Genomic DNA, 18,857 nt, shown 5'->3' with positions numbered 1-18,857 from the left:
CCAAGTCTAAGATTGGCTTTTCTGCAGATTCTTCCATTTGGGAGCCAGTAGAACACATCTTGTCCTTCTTCCATATTATAGCGCATCACATCCTTCAAGATCATTGTCTTATTTTCCTTGAGTTTTCTTTTGTCCAGGTTAAACATTTAACGCAATAATTTGTTAAGTTTATAATTAAATTCATATGTAAATAAATAAGTGTATAATAAATTCAGTTTATTAAAGGCCTGTTATGTGCAAACACTGGCGATATAAGAGACAAAAGAAAGTCTGTGTTCTTAAGGAGCTTAAAATCTAAAGGGGGAGACCACAAGCAAAATATAAATTACTCAAAATCTGTGTGTGTATATGTCTGTGTTTCTGTGTGTGTGCATACACACACACACACACGTCTATATAATAACACAATAAGTTACGTACAAGATAAATAGGAAACAGTTAAAGGAGGGGAAAGCACTAGAATTAAGGAGGAGGTAGGGAAGGCTTCCTGTAGATGGTGGGATTTTGGTTGAAACTTAAAAGAAGGCAGGGAGGTCAGTAGTTGAAGAGGAAGAGGAAGCATTCCAGAGAACAGTCAGAGAGAAGGCCTGAACCAAGAGATAGGGAGAGTCTTGTTTGTGGAATAGCCAGGAGGCCACTGTCACTAGATCAAAGCATACATAATGGGGAATGAGGAGGCTGGGAAGGTAGGACAGTCAGCTTATGAAGTGCTTTGAAAGCCTAACAGAGCACTACTTATTTTCTCCTAGAGGCAACAAGAAACCCCTGGCGCTTTATTGAGAGAAAGAGACAGACAGACAGGCAGACACATACCCACAGAACAGAGAGCGAGAAGATGTGATGTGATCAGACCTACATTTTTAGGAAAATCCCTTTGGTGGTTTCTTGGAGGATGAGTTGGAGGGGGGAGAGGTTTGAGGCAGGCCGCCCCACCAGCAAGCTATTGCTCCAGTCTAATTCTTAGATGATCGGATCCTGTACCAGGGAGTGGCTGTTGTAGATGGAAAAGGGGCGGATCTGAAGGAAGTTGCAAAGGTGAAATTGACATGCCTTGGCAACAACTTGGATAAAGCGGGTGGGAGAGAGTGAGGAATTCAGGATGACTCCAGGTTGTGAGCTTTGAGGACTGGGAGGGATAGTGTTGCCCTCTATAGTAATAGGGCAGGGAGGAGACCGCAGAGTTTAAGAGAAAAGATATTAGTATTAATGTGGACATATAAGATTGTCTATTGGACGTCCATTTCCAGATGTTTGAAAGGCATTTGGAGATAAGAGATAGAAGGTCAACAGAGAGATTGGGCAATACAGGTAAATTTGAGAATCATCAGTGTAAAGATGGTAATTTCAATTCCAATAGACTTGTGTTAAAGCCAGGTGCATCCATAGAGGGGACTTGAATGTGGCTCACAACATAGTATTTACGCCTTTGTTGTTGTTGGTTTGCTTTTTTCTTTCTCATTTTTCCCCTTTTTGATCTGATTTTTCTTGTGCAGCGCAATAACTGTGGAAGTGTGTTTTAGAAAAATTGCACATTTAACCTATATTGGATTACTTACTGTTTGGTAGAGAGGGAAGGGGGGAAAGGAGGGAGAAAAATTTGGAACCCAAGGTTTTGCAAGGGTGAATGTTGAAAACTCTCTTTGCATATGTTTTGAAAAATAAAAAGCTATTATTAAAAAAAAAAAAGATGGCAGTTAAATCTAGAGGAGCTGATGAGGTCAGCAAGTGAAATTGGGTAGAGGGATAAGAGAAGAGGGCCCAGTATAGCATCCTGAAGGATACAGATGGTTAGAGGGGATGCTGAGGAATAGAGGATCCAGCAAAGGAAACAGGGAAGAGTGGTCAAATAGGAGGAGAACCAGGAGAGAGGAATGCCTGAGAACTTAGAGAAAAGAAAGCATCAAGGACATGAGAGTGATCAGCAGTGTCAGAGATTGCAGGGAGGTCAGGGAGAATGAGGATGGAGAAAAGTATTGTGGATCTGTCAAGTGGATCATTGGTAACTTGGCACGGGCTTTTCAGGGGAATGATAAGGTCAGAAGTTGAATTGGAAAGGGTTAAGAAGAGAGTGAAGGAAGGGAAGTGGAGGCATCTACCCGCCTTGTGGAAGAGTTTAGCTACAAAGAACAGAAGAGAAATAGGATGATAGGGATGAAGGATCAAATAAGGATTTTTTTTTCAGGATGGGGGAAACTGCATGTTTATAGGTAGTAGGGAATGAGCCGATAGGGAGGGAGAGATTGAAAATAAGTCAGAGTGCAAATGACAGAAGGGACATTCTGTTGGAGGAGACAGGATGTTATGAAATCATTCAAACAAGTTAGCAGGATTAGTCTTGATAAGGAATAAAGCTACTTCATCATGTGTGATAGGAGAAAAGGAGGAATAAATGACAGAAGACAGATGAGAGAGAGGAAGATATCATGGTGAATGTTTTTCTATGTGGTGATTTTTTTCTATTAAAAAAATGAAGTGTAAGTTCTCATCTGAGAAAATGGGGAGTGGTGGAACCATGGGACATATGAGGAGGGATGTAAAAATTTAGAAGAGCTGTTGTGGAGAGTGGGAGAATACGAATGATTGTGTGATTGTTCTCCACCTTTGTTCAGCACTTTGTTCAGTGACATTACCTTTTGGGATTGGCTTCCCTTAAACAGTATCCAGTTTATCAACATCCTCCTTAGGTGTTAGAAGTAAATCACCTTTTCTAGTAATGCAGGCAAAAAGGAGCTTGATTCAGGAAAAGGATTTTGCTGAAGGGAAGATTAGAGGGGAGCTCGTAGGATTTTATGAATAGGTTTAACTTTCCAGGAGCATGTAATGCCAGGTTATCAGTTTCGTGTGAGCAATGAGTAGAGAGAGGAGGAGTAGACTAGGAGTCTTGAGGACAGGCTCTGGGCCCTGCAGGATCTGACTACAAGTTTATGATAGGTAAATGTGTTGTTAAATGGAATTATCAGTGTGTAGTTTTATAACATAACAGCTTTTATGTATGACAAAATTTAGACTTTTGCTTTTATTTGTACTACCAAGAACTACTGTGGTACAATGGATTAAGTTTGGAAAACAAGTTCTGCCCCTGTCATATATAGTTGGCTATATGACCACAGTGGCCCTGAGCTACTTTTTCTAAGACTGTTAAATATAGTGGAGGAAATGTCTACAGAGCTCCCTGTGCCTATGAAAATACAGGTCTAGACAAACAACAGCAACAACTAAACCCTAATTATAAATTCTTCAAGGTCAAGAGCTAGCTTTTAGGATGACATTCATTGGAGTGTCATAAGAAAATAGGAGCATAATTTTTAAAAAACCCTCAAACTTTGGATGGCAATATTTTTAGGTAACATTGTAGCTAAATAGGAAATTTTATTCTGAGCTAAATGTTTGCAAAGTTCTTGAGATGTGACGTATATCAAGTAGAAATGTGAGAGTCTAGCCAAAACCATAATAAACTAAAGTAAGCATCATTTTGTCAGCCACTTGAAGAGATCTTATATATTTCTTGGGTCATGGATTTTTTTTTTTCATACCTTATTTTTAGTCAGTGCATTGAGTGTAGTTCAGAATAGTCTTTTGCTTTTAAATATTTTGAGATTAATGGGTTATTCCTAGTTATGATTTTCAATATGAGTGGTTTTTAACTCTATGAGTTAAAGCGAGTCTGGGGCAGAAAACAAGAAATCCATAACCTTTCTAAAACACACCCTTGTTCTAGTCCAGAATCTGTTGCTATTGTTGCCAGTCATACATACTTGCTTCGAAGATTACAACCCAATTTGATCCAGGTAATTTTTTGTGATACCTTGTCAGTTTTAGTGAAACTTTTTGTGTTTTCACCTATGAAAATTTACTCCCTCTACTGAGGAAGGTTTTTTATTCACTTTAGTTTTAGGGTAGTCTAAAGTAACTAGGATCAGATGCAAGACTTGACTCTAAAGATTTTTATAAAGATTTTTTTGACTTTTTTATTTTGATAACCTTTTCTATATGTGATAGTAACACAAACAAATAGCTCTTATTTACATAGAACTTGGCTGACACTAAAACAGTGCAGGTGTAAGATGGTACAATGGAAATAGTGCTGGGCTTAGAATCAGGAAGACTTTGACCTCAGATATTTGCTGTGTGATTCTAGGCAAGTTAGTTAACCTTTATCTTTCTCAGTTTTCTCATCTTTAAAATAAGAATAATATCAGAGTTGTTGTGAAAATATATTTGGAAAGCACTTTGCAAACTTTAAAGCAGTATATAATTATTACTATCATCATCCTTTTTTCACTACCAGTGAGAAAGCTGAAACTTTTAAATAGGTTAAGTGACTTGCTGAAGCTCACAGCTTACGTAGTTGATCTGGAGCTCAAAGTTAGGTCTTCTGGTTTGGCATATAGTGTTTTTTCTAATATAATGTACATTAATAATAAGATTGTCATACTCATATACTTTCATAAAAGTTAGTTATGTATAAAATGAAGAGAAGTATGATTTGAGATATTTAATTTCTTTTAAAGTAAGAGCTGAGTTTTATAATTTAGTGTGCCAGACAGTAATTGTAGACCAGTAAATGTTTCTAGACATCTAAAAAAAGACCCCAAACGACCTGTAAAAATGGAACAGCTGCTATGTATATAACTTTTTTTCTACTGTACCCAGAAATATATTTATAAAGACATAAAGATATAATCCTAAAAACCCAAAGGAAGTACTTAAAGATGGTTTACTTACCTGGCATCATCACTGTAGTTTTTTATTGGGAACAGGAAGACTTTACCTCATGTAACTTGTTCTCTCTTGCACTTTGGTAGAAAACTCCCAGGGAATGAGTAGAACATAGATGAATATTCAAATCAGGGAATATAAAAATTAATTTGGTATTCGAATCTGTTGGACAAGATAATGTATTGTGTTTTCTAAAACTCAGTCTCTGGTTTTATTGAAATACATGGCTTAAAATTAAGTGCTGATTTCCAAACTCCTGGGCATTTTGAATTAGCTTCATATTCAAATCACTATTGATCAGAGAAATGCAAATTAAGACAACTCTGAGATACCACTATACACCTGTCAGATTGGCTAAGATGACAGGAAAAAATAATGATGAATGTTGGAGGGGATGCGGGAAAACTGGGACACTGATGCATCGCTGGTGGAGTTGTGAACGAATCTAACCATTCTGGAGAGCAATCTGGAATTATGCCCAAAAAGTTATCAAACTGTGCATACCCTTTGATCCAGCAGTGTTACTTCTGGGCTTATATCTCAAAGAAATACTAAAGAAGGGAAAGGGACCTGTATGTGCCAAAATGTTTGTGGCAGCCCTGTTTGTAGTGGCTAGAAACTGCAAATTGAATGGGTGCCCATCAATTGGAGAATGGTTGGGTAAATTGTGGTATATGAATGTTATGGAATATTATTGTTCTGTAAGAAATGACCAGCAGAACGAATACAGAGAGGCTTGGAGAGACTTACATGAACTGATGCTAAGTGAAATGAGCAGAACCAGGAGATCATTATACACTTCGACAACGATATTGCATGAGGATGTATTCTGATGGAAGTGGATTTCATTGACAAAGAGACCTAACTGAGTTTCAATTGATAAATGATGGACAGAAGCAGCTACATCCAAAGAAAGAACACTGGGAAACGAATGTGAACTATCTGCATTTTTGTTTTTTTTTTCCCGGGTTATTTTTACCTTCTGAATCCAATTCTCTCTGTACAACAAGAGAACTGTTTGGTTCTGCAAACATATATTGTATCTAGGATATACTACAACATATCTAACATATAAAGGACTGCTTGCCATCTAGGGGAAGGGGGTGGAGGGAGGGAGAGGAAAAAATTGGAACAGAAGTGAGTGCAAGGGATAATGTTGTAAAAAAATTACCCTGGCATGGATTCTATTAATAAAAAGTTATTCTAAAAAAAAAAAAAAAAAAGAATTAGCTTCATATTAATTGAGTGGTAACTGTTGAAAGTTTTTACAAATCAAAATCAAACAAAGGAAAGTGCAGTATTTCACTTATTTTTCTAAGTCATGACAGAAAGGGACTGTGAAACATAGACCTGATTATTACAGAATGTTTTAGACCAACCCACTAGTGGGATTGTGCTATGGTTTGCAGTACAAAGGATTGCTTTGTCCAATTTTATCAAATACAACATTTCTTGCCAAAAAACCACAGCAGGAACACTCAGAATAGCTTTCTGTAAAATAACAACAACAACAACAACAATCCAACTTCCTTTTCAGAGAAACCCATTAATTGGGTAAAATTAGGAAAGAAAAAAACTTATTAATATTGAAAAATAATTTTTCTCTCTTTATGCAAATAGAAGTAAAGCTGGCTAGACCTTTAGGCTGATAGTAAGGTAGGATTTTCCTCATAAAACAGTGGTTGAGCAAGTTATCAATAGCACATATGGATCTGAAATAATTGGAATATTGTTAGAATACATAATACTTTTCATTTTAAACTAACATTTCATTTAAGAAAATATTTTTATTATGAAATTTTGAAATAGTTTTAATTTTTGATCTAAGCTTTGAAGTCATAAATGCACATACCTAAAAATAACAAATTTAGAGTTCAGCTATAAAAAGTTGATTTTAATCTAAACCTTTTTTTTGGTTAGAGAATTCAAGTTTTATAGCTAAATGTAACTTGGAACTAACTTTTTACTAGTCAAAAGCAGTTTGCTCTGCCTCTCATTTGTCTTAACTGGAACTGGAAATGGAAATAAAATTTAGCATGTTTATGTATCTATAGCCTAGCTGTATTGAAACTCACACAGAGAATAGTTCTGCGTTAAATCTTTAGATTGATGGATGATTGTTAGAGAGAGGAACTCATGTATTATAAAGAAGAGAACAGTGGTTCATAATAACTAAAACTCTAATTCTTTAACATTACCACTATTGAATGTTTGCATTTTTGGTTAAATTGAGTCCTTTTGTTGTATTTCTTGCAGTTCCACAGAGCAAACAAGAAACAGAACCACAAAAAAACCACTTGCTTTATATATATATATATATGTCCATTGATTAATTTTTTACAAGATAGAAATAGAAAAGAAACTACTAGAAGTAGAATTGTGAGCTAAAAAAAGTAGCTGACTTAACTCATCTTCTTTGGTTATCCATAGTCAAATCAAACATTTATGAAGCACTTATTATATGCCAGGTCATGTACTAAGGACTTAAAATACAAATAGAAACAAAAAGGAAGATGGCCCTTGTCTTTATGGAGCTTTCACTCTAATAGGATGAGACAGTACATAAAAAGAAACTAAGTTGGGGAAGAGGAGAAGTGTAAGGAAAGACTATATGGTGATAAATTGGTTAGGGAAAAGATTAGAATGCTTCTTATTAATTTACTATCCTTCTTTAAAGCTATTTAATTTGTCTAGTTTCTTGAAAGTTGTTGATGGCAGATCTGAAGAATCATTCATTTTTGTTAAGATATGACAATAACTCTTGTGAAAGTTTCTGTGATTTGAAATGGTAAGCTGAAAGAGCTGTTAAAACAAAGGATTGCTAATATATTTTTTACTTTTGCTTTAAAGGTCCTGGAATCCCAGTTGCTACAAGTAAGTGTGAATTAAATGCAGCTGAATCATCTCCTCCAAGTCCTAACCCCGTGAAAAAAAGTGGCTCAATCAATTGGTCTTTTCCAGATAAAATCAAATCTCCAAAAACTGTAAGGAAACTTTCCATGAAAATGAAAAAATTACCTGAACTTAGCCGGAAGCTAAGTGTCAGGGGAACTTTGGGCCATTTACACAGTTCACACAGCCCCTCTTCCTTGTCAAAATGTAACTGTCATGGGAGGAGCCACACAGTCACTTTTCCTTCTGGGAATACCACCCCTGCTGCACAGAGAAATGTGATAAGCCGGTACCACTTGGACAGCAGTGTCTCTTCTCAGCATAGCTTCCCAAAGGAAAATTCCACAAGTTCTAAATCTACTTGCAAAGGTGGTTATCTTAGTGATGGAGATTCACCTGAGCTTATAATTAAATCAGGCAAACGTGGATCTGAAAACAAACATTTGAGAGGAAAGGAAATATTTCCAAATGGTATCAACAAAACAGAAATAGACATTGATGCATTTAGACATTACAGCTTTTCTGATCAACCCAAATGTTCACAGTATCTCTCTGGACTCATGAGCGTGCATTTCTATGGAGCAGAGGATTTAAAACCACCACGGATGGATTCAAAAGATGTCTTTTGTGCAATTCAGGTAGATTCGGTCAACAAAGCAAGAACAGCATTACTTACTTGCCGGACAACCTTTTTAGACATGGATCATACCTTCAACATAGAAATTGAAAATGCACAGCACTTAAAGTTAGTAGTCTTCAGTTGGGAACCAACGCCAAGAAAAAATCGTGTATGTTGTCATGGGACTGTTGTCCTCCCCACCTTGTTCAGAGTGACAAAGACACATCAATTGGCTGTCAAACTTGAGCCCAGAGGACTTATTTATGTGAAAGTGACTCTTATGGACCAGTGGGAGAATTCTCTTCCAGGCTTAGATGCAAATCGAGAACCAGTAATATTTGGGGTAGATGTTCAAAAAGTTGTGGAGAAGGAAAATGTAGGATTGATGGTGCCACTATTGATGCAGAAATGCATTATGGAAATTGAAAAAAGAGGCTGTCAGGTATTGATCATTCTGTGTTTCTTTTTAGAAAAGTGCCTTTGATTATTCTGTGGCTAAGGAAATTTTGGGGAGCCTGCTTTTGAGGGGTGAATTTGGGTGAAGGATAATAGAATCCCTTCCTTTATTGTGCCTTATTTGCTAATTTTATTCAATTGTCATTTATAATACAGTTCATGTTTTGGACAATAGATGATAAGGAAATGTCAGATGGATTCCACATTTATTGTGAAGCAAGAGTTCAGGAATATGTTCTCTTGAACAGACATTACCATTACTATATATAGTGATATACCTGCTTCCCTTAGGGACATCCTCCCTACCCCATAATTATAAGAATTCATAACTGATAGGGTAGATGCTCAGAATCTGGTTGTTTTTAAATTATTTCTTAGACAAAAAAAATTATTATTAATGAGTACAATTATCCATGCTTTTAAAATATTTTCCCCTAGATCAGGAAAATATAACAGTAACTGATTCTTAGATATATGATGCTAAGGAAATGGTGAACGGTATTGTGATTAAATCTCACATGCTTTCCATTTAGAAAGTTTAAAATGTTAATGGCATACTAAAGTGAAAGCATGAAGAATAGTTTCATTTTTTAAAATCCAGTAATATGGATGGCATTATGCTGAAGCATTACCTCTGTTGCAATTGATATAAGTGACAAATCTTAAAATAATACTAAAAATAACAAATGATCATATTTAAATATTTTTTATTAAGGTAATTTTGAAATTTACCATATTTTCACAGGATCATAGAATTAATGCTGCAACCTACTTTATAGGTGATCTAATCTAGCTTTCCTGTCATTGTACAGACGAGAAAACCAAAGGCTGAATAAGTTAAAGAAATTTGCCTACTCTTACACAGCTAGTAAGCTGAGATGAGATTCAGTCCCAGGTACTCTGGTACCAAATTTGTTCTAATATAGTGTGTTTTCTCTCTACATAGCTTTCTAATGCTAAAATTAAAGTTGTTAAAGACAAGCTCAGCATATTTTCATAACACAACTTAAGTTATATAGAAAATTAACTTGAAAATTTGAGATTCATAAACTCATTATTTCTATTAAAGTTCAGAAGTTAATCTGAAGGCGGTACTATTTGATATCAGGATATATGTTTGATATCAGGAAAAGACATGGATTCTAGTTCATTATCATCATCATTAATATAGTGCCTGCTCTATTAAGGCATTGGGCTACAAGTGCTTTACAAATATTTCATTTGATTTTTTTCATAAATCCTAGGATTCATATGCTTTCATTATCCACATTTTACAGATGATGAAATGGAGGCAGACAGAATTTTAGTGATTTGCCGTGTTTCATATAGCTCCTAAATGTCTGAGGCCAGATTTGAACAACCCAAGTCTTCCTGACTTCAGGTCCAGTGCTCTAGCTGCCCCATCACTGTCACTGACCACTAACTGATGAATTTAAGAATGTTATTTAACTTCAATTGCCTATCTATATAAAATGAGAATTTATAATAGCTCTTTTTCTAAAGGTAGAGTTTTAGACCAACTGATATTTTGGGGCTTCTTCCAATTTTAGGGTGTTTTGTAATTTTTTCACCTATTCCAATATTTACAGTAAGTGGCTTAAATCAATCAAATCAACATTTATTAAGCACAATGTTGTGATAAAGGCCGAGGACAGAAGGATGAAGATGAAACAGCTTTTGACCTCAAGGAGCTCTTTGTGAGGGGAAATCCTTTGGGCACATGATAAAAGCATTGTGCATAATAAATTAGGCTTGTGATTGGCCTCCTACTAAACAGTTGTTTCATTTTGTAACTCTCCTATTCTTAAAATATGTACAAGACTAAAAGCTTTAGAAATATAGACAAAAATGATCTTTTATGGAGACTTACTCTTCTTGGGGTTAAATAATAAGAAAATCAGTATGAAAGTTCTTATGCCTGAACTGTGCTTTTCCTTCCCAATTAAGCTTTTTATGAAAATGAAGAAGCAATTTTTCTTTTTTTCCTTAGCCAGTAGAAAACCGGTTCATTTATCAGACATGCATTACATTTGTCAGTTACTTTTTAAAAAATTCTGTAGATTATTAAAGTTAAAAACAAAGTAACATTAGTATTTTGTTATCTTATTATCTGAGGTATTATTATATTTGTTGCAAAATTGTCAAGTGAGAAGAGAATATAATTGGTCAACTATTTATAGAACAGTAATTACTTCTTGATATTTTGAATTATTTTTTAATGAATAATTTAGTAATTCATAAGTAAATTTGATTCTTTGAAAGATATAATTTAGATTTCTATCACATTTGGAGAAATACTCTAATACTTTGTTGGTAATGATTTTAGATTATTTGTTTTTTTCTTGAATTTTTTTTAATTTAAAAATTAATATAGACCCTCCTCTCCCCCCCAGTATGTACACACATTGCTTTCCTTCCCTCAAACAGTTAGTTTTACTGACAGCAGAAAAGTGGGATGTGTCCTTTACCTTGGATAGTATGGTACTAACATTGGCTATTGATTTTGGCCAGAGTTATGTTGCCTCAACATTGACTTTATTTGCAAGTTGTCTTTGTTATTTATACTGCTCTTTTGGTTCTGTTTTCTTTACTCTGCATAACTTAATGCAGATCATCCGTTCTTTCTTGGAACTATAGTTTACTCTATTTAGTTAAAGTGTTTTACAAACTAAAAAGTAGTTTTTATAATCTTGCAGTTAGAAATGCACTTTCCTGAATTAGACCTCTTTTCCCATATTGAGAGAGTGTTCATTTACTATGCTTGAACATTACGATTGGCTTTCTACCAAAAATTTGGTTAATCTTTGTAACTATTCCAGTTCTTTGGCTAAGCACATCAGATCCTGTTAAACACACAGACAAAAACAATCTTTTACATAGGCCTGTTTTATTTCAGGTTCTTTGCAAAAGCTTTAAAACTACTTAAAAAGACTGGTCATGCTGCATGAGATTCATGGTCTATCAAGTCTAGGATTCAGATTTTGAAAAAATACCCAGAAATGATATTATAAAAAGTAATGATGTTCTTCATCAGCATCAGGGACATTTACAGACATGATTATTTTCCCCTTATAACTTGTCATAGATCTGTTATCCATTAATTTAGTAAATTCAGGTTTAGCCATTTTTGGGGAGTAATGGATACCATAAGTTTGTTATGTGAAATAGCTCTCTTTCAGCTTATTAAATTTGATTTGTTTGGTGGTTAGTTCACCTAAAAATACTCAGAACAATTTTCATATAATCAATTTGCCTGATTGTAATTTCCTGAAATTTACATTTCTAACGGTAATTACTTAAAAATTTTGCAACATTTCAGTGTAAAAACATGGTTAAGCACTTTGTTCCCTATTGAAATAAAAAAAAAAAGTTTTATTCTATCTTCTATACTTATTAATTTTTCAATTGAGAAGGCAGTATAGCATAGTTGAAACAGCAGTAGACTTGGAGTGGAGAGACCTAGATCCAAGGCTCAGTTCCACCATACCAGCTGTGTAACCCAGGGCAAACAACTTACCTGCGCAGTATGGACCTAATTCTGTTATTTGTGAGGAGAATAACCTTGTGCTGTTTACCTTGTACGGTTGCTGTGAGGAAACCTTTTTAAATATCCAAGCTTCCATATAAATATGAGTTGTCACCAGTATGGTTATCATTGTTATTTTTTGTCTTGTCTGTCTATCACATAGTTTTGTTAGGAGAAAAGTGCTTTAAGAATGGCATTGTAGGCCACCAGTGCACCCATTCTTATCATTGCTATCATTATACAGTAAACATTGGGTAGGTGCTCATTTGCTTAATCAGATCATTAGTAGATGTTACTTTATTAGCTGTGTAAAACATATATAGATTAATTACATAATACAAATAGTAATTATAGCTATTGTTAATGAACATATGATACAAAATGATCATGTATCCGATGTTTGTTCCTATTAGCAGGATTATTTGGTCAATAAGGGCAGAGATGTGATTAGGTTGTTAATATATTAAGTTCTATAACATTTTATTTTTCAAGTTATTTAAGCATTAAGTTATCAAGTAAAATGTCAGAAGAACTTAAGTTCTGACCATATTGGAAAAGCTGCAGAAAATAGACCTTTGACTAGATGTTGTTTGAAGAGTAGCCTACCTGAATTCAGCGTCTCCTCTTAGCACTGGGGCATTTTCTGCCTCAAAAATTCACAAGCTCTTCACTCTTTAGTGAAGGAACAGTACTGCTACCAACAAAATCTTGTACCATAGGCCTAAAGTAACCCATCTCTAATACTGAGAACTCTCAAATCTCCTATCCTGCCCCTGTCTCTCTGCTGACTTCCAATCTTGCATCTTCAACTTCCTTGCAGAAGTCTTTCAGCTAATGCCCATTAGACATCTTAAAGTCAAACCCCAAACTGAATTTTCTTTCCTCCATTACTGTATAGGTTGTCATCTTCTAGTTCCTCACACTTACATCTATCTTTCACCTCCCATATACAATTTGTTGCCAAGGTCTGTTGTTGTCTTCCCCTTTGCAACCTGTTTTGCATACCTCCTTATTTTGCCTCTGACACTACAACTACCCAGGTCACCCTACACCAGGATTATCTCCCTGCCTCCATTCCATCATCCATTTAACTATTAAAAGCACTCCTAAAGCACAGGCCCAACCATATCACCTTCCAGTCTGCATTCAAACTCCAGTGGCTCCCTGGTGCCTCCAGGAACAAAATGCTCTGTTTGACATTCAAAGTCCTCCATAACCTGACCTCCTTTTACTTCGCAAACTGTATTTTTGGGTCCAGTGAAACTGAATTTCTTGCTGTTCTACAAACAAGACATTCCATCTCTTGGCTCTGAGCATTTTTTTCTGGTTTTCCCATGCCTATAATGCTTTTCATTCTCTGTTCTGTCTACTGACTTCCCTGGCTCCCTTTTAGGCCCAACTAAAATTCTGCTCTTTACTGGAAGCTTTCCCCTACTGTTTTTAATTGTAGCACCTGCCCTTCTTATTTTCTTATTAACTCTATAGCTTGTTTTGTATGTATTTAGTTCACGTTGTCTTCCCCATTAGATTGTAAGCTTCCTGAAAGATCTTACTTCTCTTTGTATCCCTGGACTTTAGCATGGGCACCGGCTCTTGGCAGGTGCTAAATAAATGTTTGTTGATTGATTAATTGTAGACCATAACTCTTCCTCAGTTTCCTCAGATGTAAAATGTTGCTAATAATAGCATCTTGCCTACCTCCTAGAGTTGTTTTGAGGAAAATGAAATAATTTTTGTAAGCACTAGTTAAGTGTTATTCATCATTTTTATCATAATCATCCTCTAGGGAGAGACACTCATGCCTATGGCATTGTAGGGCTACTCTCTTCTGTCTGTGCCATTGTGCTGGACTCCCTTGAACCCACATGACTGCCCTCAAAAACGGGGAGACACTGGTCTCTCTGCCTACTTGGTTGGAACACCATTGCCTTGCAGAGTCCCTTTGAGTGGGCACACGATAGTGGAGCTCCTAGATTCTTCTGGTGCTATTTCATTTCAAATATCAAAACCTTTTTTATAGCTTTTAGAACTGTGGCAGCCATAAAACCAGGAACAATGCCAGGAAAAAAGGCTGCTCAGATTTTTTTCCCTCCTTCATTTATGGACTATTTCTTTCTATAGAGTTCTGACCAGAAGTGTTTCTTTATCAAATATTCTTGATATAGATACATAAAGGCTTTATACAGTGGAAGAGTAATACTTTTGGTTTTGATTCTAAAAATATTTCTAGATCCTCAGGATTTTTGTTGTATGTTTTTGCCATAGCAGTAGTCTTCAGTGATTCCTAACTTTCTTGGTTTGTGACAACTTGGATCACACTAAATGAATTCGATTTTTTTTTCCTGTTCTTTTTTAATGACTTACCTGCTGTGAAGCCCATTTGGTACTTTGTGCCTCATTGATATAGTCTCAAAAAATTCCTTCCTTGCAGTCTTTTATCAGCTTTGTATTTTGTGATTGAAACATTCAGATTTGTGTGTTTTGCTATGTGCCTCTTCTTCCTCTAAGACAGTGGTTCTTAAAGTATGGTCTAGAGAATCCTGAGAATCTCTGAAACCCTTTTAGAGGGTCTACAAATTCAAAAATAATTTTTATTTCCAATATGGTAAATATCTATAAATAAAATCCAGATAAACAAAAACTCTTCGAGAGATCCTCAATAATTTTTAATAGGATAAAGGTACTGAAAACAAAAGTTTGAGAACCACTGTGTCTAAGACATTTGTAAATGTTTTAAATAAGAATAGTCCTAGGCCACTTATTCACCTCTTTCAAGATAGAGCTTTTTATCCCTCCTATTTTTGTTTCTTGTATCTGAGCCATTTTTTTTTTTCCATGCTGAATAGTATCTGCCCCACCATGATGCAATCCATGGACTCAATTTTGAAAATAGTCTTTGTTGTAGAATTTTGGCAGAGACTTTTTAAAAAACAGATTGTTGACTTATTTCTTTTCATCCTTATGAGAATATTTGACTATTAAATTTTCCATAGATATTAAGCATGATTTTTTTTTAAAGAAACTGTTACTTTTCCCCAGTAAATCTTATATTATGTATTTTTGTACATGGCTCTTATTATACCTGTACTTTACTAATGCTTATTTAAACTTTATCTTGGATTCAGTTATTATTTTTTAATAATAGAAAATGAAGATGAAAGAGTTAAACACCTCAATTTCACTCTCTTCTTCATTTAGATAATATTAGTTAAATTGTAATTTTGCTAGATTTACAAAGTGGATCCAGCAGTATAAATAATATACCTACACAAAATGTTTATAACAGTATAAAATGAAATTTAGTAATGAAATATAAGGCAAGTTTTTCTATGTTTTGTTTTGTTTTGAACCATACTCTTAAGATGTCAGTGTTTGTATGATTGACCTACAATAGTGTTGTGTGCTACCTCTAAATGTCTGACTACAGGGATATTTCTCCCAATGGATAGGTATGTGAGAAATAAATTAAAAGTGGATAAGATACAGATATCCAGAATTATGGGAAAAAAATATTGCAGAACAGTGATTAAAAATTTTTAAAGTAAGTTTCTATGAAATTCATAATTTTGTCTTTGAGGAATTTTAAAGTTTAATGCCATTATAAAATATTACTTTGTATATTAATGTCAGCCATGTATAGTGCATATGATACTCGTTTTTCTTTTTATCAAATTTTACCATAATGTGGCTCTCATTTTATTTCTAGGTAGTAGGCCTATACCGATTATGTGGTTCAGCAGCAGTCAAGAAAGAACTTCGAGAAGCCTTTGAGAAGGATAGCAAGGCTGTTGGTCTGTGTGAAAATCAATATCCAGACATAAATGTAATCACAGGTAATACATTTCCTTTATTTTATATAATTGTTCTTAGGAGAGAATACTAATGTTCTAATTCTGCTGTGTAAAATTACATGGAGGTTTACTTTGAGTCTTGCTTTTTGGCTCTCTTTCCTTCTCTAGCTTGCTCACTAGCTAGAAGTAGTCAGATGCCCTGAGATCCTAGCATGGATCATAGACCTTTCCCCATTTATACATGTGGAAACTGAAATCTTAAGGAAATTGAGTGACCTCTGCAGAGACATGAGATAAGATGTGACCCTAGAGTCTTTGCTCTTTCCATGGTCCGATCTTGCCTGCTAGGTACAGATGGCTTTTGAGGAATGAATGAGACCTGGTAACATTCTTCAAGTATTTTAAGGGTAGGCCTGGACCTTGATTAGCTTGGCCTCAGAGGATACAACCAGTAACAAAAACGATGGGTAAATTTATAAAACATAGATTTTGGCTCAGTTTTAGGATACAATTCTTTTAAAATTTTAGGTCATCTGAAACAGAAAAGACTACTTCAGAAGTTAATTTAGTGATTATTTTTCAGTGATGTCATAGAAGAAATTTCCTTTCAGATATCAGTTAGATTAAATGGTTTCTGAGGTCTTATTCTAAAGAAATAACTGAAGTTCTGCAAGTAAAAGAAATTGGCAAGGGAGAGAGATGTCTGAGAACAGAACCTTGAAGATTACCTTATGAAATTAGAAAAAACAAAAAACTAGAAAGAGAAAGAGGAACTAGTTGAGATATACAAGGAGAAAGTATATTATTTTAAAAACTAAGAGAAGAGATAGTGTCTGAAGGAAGGGGTATTCACTAATGTCATATGCATTATGAAAAGGGCAGTAAAGAGAAAAGATCATTGGATGGGGTTATTAGGAAAAGGTTGTTGATGATTTTTAAAGGGATTGTTTCAGCAGAACAGAATGATTTAGAAGGAAAACAGACTTAATGGCATTAAAGATCTAATGTAGTTCTTGTACTCGAGGAATTTGCATCTAGTAGGAGTCAGAATATTCAAGTTGGGAGGGACCTCAGAATCTTGTAAATTAACAGGAATCCTCTACATAATGTTCTTAACAGGTGGTTATTAAGGATTAAAAAAAAAAAAAGCATTAAAAAAAATTAGTTAAGGGGAGTTCACTGTCATTAAAGGCAGTCCATTCTACTTTTTGATAGTAAGCATTTATTAAGAATTTAATATGCACCTGGCACTCTGCTAAGTTATGGAAATACAGATGTGAAAGGATAACCTCTGCCCTCAAGGAGCTTACAGTTTAATAGAGGAAGAAGACACAGAAAAAGAAGTTGAAAACAGGGAAGAGGCCTGATGGAGAAGGCTGGAGAATTGCAGTTAGGTGGGAAAGGAAGATATGCCTATCTTGGGCATCCTTTAAATGGTGACTGAGGGAGGAGCTCACTGACTTTCAGTCAGAAGGAGAGTGCCAAGGGACCATGATGGGGGAGCTCCAAAGCTGAAGTGGTTTTAAAGGATGAAAACTTCTGATTGTTCTCTTGTACCAAGCCTGAATTTCCTTATTGGTGATTTCTGGTTATTGATTAGTTCCCAGCCAAGCTTGATTCCTTTTCTACATGAATACTTTTAGTACTTGGTTAGCTGTTATGTCTCCCCCAGGTTTTATCTTCTTCAGGGTTAACATTCTCAGATGCTTCAGTTAATCCTCATGAATCATCAGAGCCCTTTGACTGACCTTTATGCTGTAGATGATTTTAAGCTTCTGTATCCTTCAGGCTGGGGTGGAAAAGGAGACTTGGTGGAGGAGCTAGATTTGACTTCAGTTTTGAAGAGGAAGTTGGATTTTGATTGGCAGGGTACTGGGGACTGTGTTCTAGGTAGAGGAAATGATAGGAAAAGGTACAGGTTGGGGAAAGCACTGGGCTTGTTGGGGAATGTTGAGAGGACCATTCTGGGTTTGGGTGGAGAATTGGGTGGAGTAGTAGAAAATATACCCTAGATAAGATTTATGTAGTACAATGACTGTGGTTTAAATATGTGGCTAAAATGTTTGAAATTTATTTATTTTTGGCAGTGGGGAGCTATTGATGTTATAGATAGTGCCACAAGCACAATTAAAGCTGTGCTTGAGTGATACTAATTTGGTGAAGGGATGTCCTGGTAGGGGGATGGGATCGAAAGTACACTTAGAAGGCTTAGTCTCATAAAGGAGAAGGAGGAAGAGAAGGAGAGGAGAGAAAGAAAAGTTTGGGGAGTGCACCTTTTAAAGTAAATTTAAGGGGTACTGAAGATAGTTTTGTCTTTTCACTGAATATAAGAAACAAGCTTATCTGCTGAGAATGAGAAGGTGTGATTGAATTCAGGAAGTGTAAAAGGTTGAGAACACCCCTTTATGTAATTTGATGGGTATAAAATGGAAGTGAATTTTAGGATGACTAATTAGTAGGGATTCAGCTGAGGTTACACAGGTACACAGCTGAGATACACAGAAGTATTTAAAATAGTGAAATGATGGCGTAAAGTCCCGCTTTTCATTTGGAAGCGACTGTAGAGGTAATAATATCTGCTTATACCTTCAGTAATTATCTTCAGTTTTAAAAAAAATTTCAACCCATTTTCATATGATTTTTTAAAAGTATTTAAAACTTTATTTTATTTATTTAAAACTTAAATGCAAAACAAGAAAAAGAAAAAAAGAAGAAAAAAAGCATTGTCATGTACCTAGCAGAGCATAAGGGAGGATTTGGAAGATGTAGCAATTAATTTCCATTCCAAATATCAGAATAGAAGACATATTCATAACTGTCTATCTTTGCTTCCTTTTACATTTTCTTATGTTAT

General features: G+C 35.2%; 1 protein-coding gene across 2 annotated transcripts in view; it reads left to right on the top strand.

Moving 5' to 3' along the window:
- SYDE2 (synapse defective Rho GTPase homolog 2) overlaps window positions 1–18,857 on the top strand; it is an 88,434-nt gene that overhangs the window by 30,455 nt on the left and 39,122 nt on the right. For both annotated transcript variants that reach the window (XM_051999239.1, XM_051999240.1), the window contains exons 3-4: window positions 7,570–8,672; window positions 15,919–16,045. In XM_051999239.1, the coding sequence (XP_051855199.1) occupies window positions 7,570–8,672; window positions 15,919–16,045 (1,230 nt within the window). The remainder of the gene's footprint in view (window positions 1–7,569; window positions 8,673–15,918; window positions 16,046–18,857) is intronic.

The sequence above is a fragment of the Antechinus flavipes genome, chromosome 4 (genome assembly GCF_016432865.1).
Source record: "Antechinus flavipes isolate AdamAnt ecotype Samford, QLD, Australia chromosome 4, AdamAnt_v2, whole genome shotgun sequence".
Taxonomy (NCBI): Eukaryota; Metazoa; Chordata; class Mammalia; order Dasyuromorphia; family Dasyuridae; genus Antechinus; species Antechinus flavipes.
Note: the sequence above shows the minus strand (reverse complement) of the source record. Positions and strands in the feature narration are given on the sequence as shown.